Source organism: Kogia breviceps, chromosome 1, assembly GCF_026419965.1.
Source record: "Kogia breviceps isolate mKogBre1 chromosome 1, mKogBre1 haplotype 1, whole genome shotgun sequence".
Classification (NCBI taxonomy): domain Eukaryota; kingdom Metazoa; phylum Chordata; class Mammalia; order Artiodactyla; family Physeteridae; genus Kogia; species Kogia breviceps.
The window spans coordinates 126950032-126958336 of NC_081310.1; the positions used below are offsets into that span (position 1 = coordinate 126950032).

The 8305-nt window shown below is 38.2% G+C and overlaps 1 protein-coding gene across 4 annotated transcripts in view; it reads left to right on the forward strand.

Moving 5' to 3' along the window:
• ZNHIT6 (zinc finger HIT-type containing 6) overlaps nt 1-7491 on the forward strand; it is a 64194-nt gene extending 56703 nt beyond the window's left edge. For 2 of the 4 annotated variants that reach the window (XM_059061544.2, XM_067043594.1), the window contains one exon: nt 113-3540. In XM_059061544.2, the coding sequence (XP_058917527.1) occupies nt 113-147 (35 nt within the window). In that variant the 3' untranslated portion in view covers nt 148-3540. Of the gene's footprint in view, nt 1-112; nt 3541-6774 lie in introns of those variants that run through there. The other 2 variants (XM_067043602.1, XM_067043590.1) reach the window with 2 other exon arrangements.
• The last annotated feature ends 814 nt before the right edge of the window (nt 7492-8305 follow it).

The window sequence follows — 8305 nt, forward strand, 5'->3', positions numbered from 1 at the left end:
TTGTCTGTCCCCATGAGCAGTGCCGTTGGTATGCATGAGAAGAGGGGAAAACAGAACAGGCTAAACAGAAACAGCATAAACACTTGACTGTATGTTTACTTATTTTTTTCAGTGAAAGGTGAATCTACTAAGAACATTGGCAATTAAAATTGAGCACTTCTTTTGGAGGAAGAACATGAAAATTCCCAGGCAATTGCAGAGGACCTTGTTGGAAGATTTGGGGGTATTGTCGCTTGGTGGTTGGAATTTTTTGTTTCTCTGGAAAGTAATTAAACAGTCTTGAAAAAAAATTTTTAATGTATTTTCTAGCCTCTTGAATTGATTCGTAAGGCACAGGCTTTAATATGCTTCATTCTGTAGGCCGAAAGTTTTTTTATTTGTTAGTTTGATGCAAGACCAAACCCAAGGATCACCTGTGTCAGCCACAGAGTTGGCGTTCTCTTTAGTGGAACCTCACTAAACAGAAAGGCCATGTGGCAGACCATCTAGCCACAGGAGGACTGGTCCATCATTTGCCTATTCTTGTCTTTGGGATTATATGTAACTTAACCTCTTGAGACAACTGGATGAGTCTTTTATATTTGGGTAGCACCCAGTATGATGGCCTTTGTAAAAGGTTGTCTAAATACTATGAACTGCTATTTCTTATATTCATTTCAGAAAATCAGTGGCTCCGCATTGTTTGAACCATCAGTGCTCATGAATTTGGCTTTACTTGTTCACACAGTGAGCTGTGTCTTAACTATGAATTCTGTGCCTTTCATCCCATTCCCACTCTACTCTTGTCATTACCACACAGGGTGTTGTGATGAGCAGTTTTATGCTGTGTTTTGAAACATCCAGCAATAACTAAAGAAAAAAACACTTGGAACTCTTCAAAGTGTTACTGGAATGTATGTGTGTATTTATGTATATACATGACTTAATTTATACCTTATGGCAGCTCTGTATACATTATGATCTCACATATTAAAATTAAAGTTTCCTAGTTTTATTGGAATTTATACAGTTATGAAATTGCAATATGACTGTAAAAGATTATTACATCTGTATTGCATCTGTGCACTTAATGGTTAAAAAAACAATGACAAAATTGGACATTAGTGAAATTCATTTTTAGTTTACAATTAGAATAAGTTTTAGACCAAAAGGAAACCAGAGGTATTAAAGAGACTTGGAAAGATTAGAAGTATGAAAAGCTAATGAGAACATGAGAGTAGGAGAAACTTTTAGAACATAGATATATGTAACTTGGTGTACATATATATGAGAAGAGCCTCTAAAGACAATAGTGGCACAAAGATCCTTGGTATAAAAGTGATAGTGGAAATGTGATTCGTAGACAGTAAGGCATTGCCATTTGAGAATTGTTATTGGGAAAAGTGGGATAAAGAACACAAAAAGAACATGTGATCTGAATATCAGGGTGGAGAGGAATTTCCTGACAGTGAAATCTGTTATGATGTAGTCTCATTTCCAAGAAAAGTGTTGAGTTCCATCCCGTTTAGAATTTAAATTGAAAACTGGACAAAAATCAAAGGATTTGTCCTGTACTTTCCCTCCCCCTACCCAGGTGGAAAAAGAATGGGAAAAAACCCTACATGATCTAATGCATCTTTACCATTCCTATTGTCTAGAATTCTATTAGACTTTAAATTATTATAGTCTATTCCTTAGGAAATAATTTAACTAGCAGAGTTCCCTTAACATAACTATCAACTCATTTGATTAATATGCACATTTATTCCCACAGGATTTACAATAAACATGTGTTTTAGTGAATAACCATGTCAACTGCTTGGAGGGGGTGAATTGGAATAATTCACTGAGAGCCCTAGAAGTTTGTAGTATTACAACCCAATTTCTTTTTTAGAGGCCTTCACCATTTTGGATTCCTGACAAATTCTGATGAATAAACAAACTCCCTGACCCATGTTAAATTCAACATCCTGCATTTTGTCCACAAACCACATTTTAAAAGGAGAAAAGTTCCACCTGGCCTTCTTTATTTTTTAAACAATGATTTCAAAGGGAAGGTAGGCCTTTCATAATTGCTAATTATTACATATGGGATTAATAGCCATAAATTTACAGTAAACAAAACTTGCACCTGTTCATATTATAGATATGAATTAAAGAGAGTTACTATAATATTTAAGATTCCTAAGTGTAGTTGAGCCAATTTGTTTCTCTGGCAAGTGATGGGATTCAGGTTTCACAATGTATAGTAAAATGTTAAACACATAACTATGAGGCCAACAATTTCCTTTATACATTTTGTTTAATTTGGTTGGTATATAGAGTGTGTTGTACCTGATTTCATAACAGTCATTAAATATTAAGTAAAGATACCTACTCTGCTTTTATTTAATCATAAATTACTGTATTAAAATGTGTTGTTTATTTTCAAGTAGATATTATATACTTTTGATTATTAACCAATCATCTTTCAATTGCAAGTGTCAGAAACTCAACTCAAACTAGCGTCAGCATGAAGGGCAGTTTTCTGGCTCCTACACCGGGAAATTCAGGCTTGGCTGGGTCCAAAGAACCAAAGAAGCCATCTTTCCACCTACCATACTTGACCCTGAGTTTTTTTCCTGGATTGGTTTTCTCTTCCAGGCAGACTTCCTCTTTGGAGATGCCCTCTTTGAGGTGGGAAGCAGTGAGGTGAGGATGGTAGGTGACAGCTGTTGACAGTTTCAGCTTACATCATCATAACCAAAGCTTGACAGCAAGCTATGTAAAATTTGGAGTAAGAACTTTTATGTTACCCAGATTGGATCACATTCCATTCCTGAGCTGATGTGGAGTTCCCCCAGAGGAAGGGAAAATTATCGGAAAGGGGAAAGGTGTAGGGAGCAGGTGACGAAAGATTGTTCCTAAGAATACAAAAGTAACAAACAGATGTCCTCTACACGCTTATTTGAATTTGAGTAGCAAGAGGTTTCTGATTTGAAATAGCTTAAGGAGTAAAATTCAAAATTAACCTGCAAACCTTCATTGGTTTTAACTAGAGATTTCAGTTCCTATTTGATGCCATTGCTGCTTTGAATTGCCATTGTGGGCTTTTTTTTTTCTTTAATGCTTCCCATTTGTGTTAGACATTATGTTGCTACTGGTTTGATCAGATGCACAGGGCACCAATCTGTTTCCATAGTGGATTTGGAAATTTCCAGTTTCATGAACATTTGAGAAATACTGATTTTGAAATTAGAGTTGTACTGGAGGACGATGCTTCAAAAAATGAAGACTATTTAAATAAAAATAGGCCCTTAAATAAACCTTTGGGGATCTGTACTTCATTACAAAGTATTTTCTTTCAACTTTGGTCAACTGGAAGCTATGTAAAGTATCTGTGCATATGTTCTTTAAAATGAACTAAAATGTAAACATTTTCCATATTGGAGTGTGGTGGGCTGCACTCATTTTGAACTTCATAACCAAATGTATCCTTTAGCCTTTGATGAGCTACTACACAACTCTGCTGTTGCCGGTTTTATTTTCTTACTGAATAAAGTACCGAATGCTTACTCTTCATGACTTGGCCCCAAGCTAATTTTGCAGCCATTTCTTTCTTTCATCTCCACCCTTTACTTCAGTATTGTAAAACAACAAAAAGGTTACCATATATACGTCCCAGCCTTTTTCCCCCGAAGTGCCTTTCTCCTTGTTCATATTCTCCATGTGAGCATACTCTCCCTCTCTTTTGAGACCCAGCTTGACCAGTAACTGCTATGATCCTTCTATGTAGAACCCATAGTTATGTTCACACTGCATGTGTCTCCTGATTGGCTGATGCTAATACTATACTGATTGTTAAGTGTTTTTAATATCACACTATAATAAGAGTAATAACCAACGTGTATTCATAGCTTACTAAATACCAAGCACAATTCCGACAGTTGTGAATCAGTCCTATGTCTGACTTGTATTTCTAGGAAAACAGAATTAGTCCAGAAATCTCCCAGGTAATTGATGCCCATCTCATCAGCCTTCTCTGAGATTAACTCAGCCTCTGCCTCTGCACGTCCTGAGACAGCCTGCCACTTCCTCACCCACCTTCACCCCCTCTTTCATATTCCTTGCTTTGACCAAGAGTTAAGGATTTGAGCCCACATGCATTTGTGAACAGGGGCTAAGTGGAAAATGGAACCGATCCATGTTATTGCAAGCATCATTATTGACAGGGTTTATGATAAATCCATTTTACAGATGAGAAAATCAAGTCACATAGAGGTTAAAGCTTATCCTTAGGTAACACTGTTAAATGGTAAACGATGGACATTGGGTTTTCTTCCTTCTCTTAATTCCTGTCGGTACCTGGTATTATCTTTCTTCCTGTCTATATAATTATTGATAAAATTCTTCATTGTTTAATTGGTCTTGAAGTCCAGAACTGTGGGTGATAATTGTGTCACCGTATCAAGCACAGTTTCTGGCATAAAGTAAGCCCTCAATAAAGACTGGGTATTGAGATAAGGTGGGAGAAGTAGGGAAGCTCTCTAAGTTGAAAACAAATTTTTAAGGCTTTGTTATAGATTGATATCTCTCAATCTATAGCAAAGCCCCTGACTGATAGACTAATATTAATAGCTAAAAACATAGAACTTAGCATAAGCTAGGCGCCATTCTCAGCACATTAAAACATTAATCACTGAATCCTCACAATCCTGTGAGGTAGGTACTGCTGGGTTTCATTGAATCCAAAATGTCATTAATTATAAGATGTGCCATTTTATATAACACTAAGAATGAAAACAATGCTGCCAATTAAATTATGACAATGCTTTTTAAAAACTCAATTTAGAATGCTTATACTTATGTAAAGAGCTCTTTTGGCATTTTATTTCAACAAATCTTAGACTCCATCAATTGTAAGACACACCACTTTGTATACCACTAAGAACAAAAAACATGGCTTAATTAATTGTATGACACATCCTGACTTGAGATGTTAAAATATTGAAAAAATAGCTAGAATTGATGTGATATTGAGACAAACTTTTATATAATTCTGTGCTTATACTTTAAACAAGTGAAATTCACTGGGTAAGGCACTCCTAGAACTTCACAGCCTGACCTTCATGACTTAGACCTCATGATGCAGCAATACTAAATGAAGTGCTCCACCACTGTGCAATTTCCTTCAAGTCATTGACACCCATTCTGCAAGTTCTAATGCTGGTGTTTTCTAATGCTGGTGTTAATAGAAGGGTTTCGGTCAACAGTTATTAGGACGATGGTCTGTGGAATGCAATATTGAAGGGTTGCTGATGTTGACTTGTGCCACCAGAATCAACCACCAAGTCCACATATGCACAAGCAATGAATGACAGGTACATCATGACTGTGGCCTGGCCACCAGCCTTTTTAAGGCCCTAAAGATATCAAGAATGTTAAAATGTGAGCTCTAGAGTCAATAAAATACAGTACCATCATCCCCATTTTATGTGGGAAAGGAAATTAAGGTCCAAACCAGATGGGTCACATGTAAGTAACTAGGCGAGCCATGATTTAAACCACGGCAGGTGGGCTTCAGAGGTCATGTCCTTAACCATTAGGCTAATTGGACTCCTAGGTGGGCTCTGCCCAGGTCACCAAGCCATCCTGAAGTCATACTATGTTTCATGATAATTTAGAGAGAATATTAGAGTTTACTGCCACTTAAAAATGGATAATTATTTTAATTGGCTACTTTAATGAATTTTTTGAAAAAGTAGGACAATTTTTTCATGGTTTGTGAAGCCGCTTTTCTTGGAGGTTTCTCTCTTTGTTGATGGACAGCAGGCTATTTCTTCTAGCGTGTTTAGTTCTTGAGTCTTTCATCCATGTTAACTCACATATTTTGCTGGTTTGGGTATAAAAACTTCTATCACTTCAGTTAGCTTGAAACCAGCTGTTAATGCTAGCACTGGTGTCTTTCGGTGGATTCCAACATAATAGCATCAAGTCTGTTTCATTGTCCATTATGAATTGTGCGCTGCTAAGTTGAACACTGCTCAAAGCTGTTACAGCAGACCTCAGGGAACATGGCTGTCCAGGACTATATTGTGAGGGGGTCGCATGTGGAAAGGACATAAGGACATAAAGATAGCTGTTAATGATGGTTGAGTTGACCTTATGTTGAGCTGCGGAAGGAGGATATTCTTGGTACAGTGGTGAATCCAACTGAGAGCTGCCAGTCTGCCTCTGGACAGGGCAGGCTTGGGGGAGCTAGGACAATCATGGGAGAGGAAGTATAATCTCAGGACCTGTTGGAAATCTTGGGAATGGCTTCAGAAGTGGAAATGGGATGGTTGGAGAAAATCCATGAAAAGACAAATGAAAGGCATTGTAAACAGTGAAATGTGAGTCTTAATTCTTAATTTCATGGAAGCAAGTGCTCTGAACTGTATAACCAAGGAGAAGTAAACTAAGCCTTGTTAAAAGGGAAATTTCCATCCCCCTCAGGTGTAGGTAATGAAGGGACTATCAAATAATAGTTTCACTTTTTATTTCAGAAAAGTTTTCCTTCTCCCAGGTTTCTGCTAAGCACTCTAGGTTATTTTTACTGTGAGGAGAGATTGTCACACATCACCTCTTGGTATCATGATTTCTTTTGGCTCCTGAACAGTTGATTCTAGTTTAAGTCCATATGGTATGAATCTGTGGTGCAAAGACTGTCCTAAAGCCCAGTAACTTCTTATTTTTCCTAAAGCTCTGTGGTCCTACTCTTGACTGCTCCTCTGTGTTCCTAAAGAAAAAGAGTAGTCTGATCTCTGTGTTTTGAAGTTTCAGTGGTTGGTTAACCAGATGCTGTGATGCTGTGCTTTGGAGCTTCTGCCAACACAGAAGAGACAGCAACTTTTTCCATGTTCCTGACGGATTGGAAGGTGTTTTTTCAAGTTACCTGCTTCAGATCTCTCCCTGGAAAGGTTGGTCAGTTGTTCAGCCAACACCCTTGGCCTACGCAGCAAGTGCAGCTTAGAAGCCTGTAAATAGTTTCTGCCACATTTGGACCCTCACAAACAAAGCTTCTGTGCGTTGGAAATGGAAAACTTGAGGTGGCCAGGAAAGCCAAGTGAGAGCAGGCATCCAGTCTTCCAGGTAATGAATTCATGCAACTCTGTAAGAAGGAAGCTACTGTTTGTGGCTGACCTGTGTGTGGACAGTCTAAGGGAGAGCATGATCCAGATGTTCTTCTCTCACTTTCCTAAATGCGAAGGAGACAAGTTGTGAGGTTTGGTTTGATTTTTTTTTTCCTAGGCAATCAAATCCTCCTTTCCCCTACCAAACGTGTGTGCCCCTTAGAAGTGAGAAGGAAAGCAAGTTATTTCTTAGCGCATCAAAAAATACTTTATTTGAAATCCTGTATCTTAGTCTACCCAAAAGTACTTTATAATATTTTGTAATCTCCTATAGTCTTGTTTAGTATTTCTCCAAAGGGTAGTAATGAATCTGTAAAGCTGAGGCCAAGTGATGGTACAAGTATAAATTATATTGAAGGGTATGGTAAAAATCTGCTGTTTGCTACTCAACATGCATCCCCCTTCTTGTAACCCGACTTGAGTTCCTTTGGGAAACTACCAGCTCCTTCCTGTTCACAGCCATCTGGTTTGGATGTATTAAGCCCAATCCTAGCTCCTGGGTGGGTTTTCATCAGGCTCAACAGATCAGAGTATCCCACTCCTGTGATCTTGTGTTGGTTCAGAACTATGCAGGTGACCTAAACTGGTACAATCTGAGGGACCTACAGAACAGGCAGATAGACTGTGTCCTGCTATAAAGATGTAAGGTTAAAAGCGGGTTAGCCTGTTTTGCTACTGTAAGGGGAGCCTGCCTGAGACTGGTGACAACTCAGAGGAGGCTGATTGGGTTTAGATTAAGCCAAGCCCATTTATCCCTGTGGAGTGTTCAGTTATATTAGCCAATACGTTCCTTTTTTTTTTTTTTTTTTTAATCAAGTTTGTGTAAGTTAGATTTTCTGTCAACTGTGTCAGAATTTGATACCAGGAAATGAAGGGTGGCAAGTTACAGCCCCTGGATTATTAAATTGGATGAATCAAGATAGGAAAGCCTCTGTATCCTAGGCTAGGGTGTTAGTAAGGATTAGATTGGTCTGTAAAAGGAAAAATAATCTTAACTGGCCCTTTAAGGACAGTTTCTGGAAGTTGCACACAGCACTTCTGTTGACATCCCATATGCACAACTTGGCCATGTAGCCACACCTGCTTTCGAGGGAATGGGAAGAAGTCTTTATTCAGGTTGGCAATGTGCCTAATTAAAAAGTGTGGCTCTTCTTACTAAGGAGGAGGATTAAATG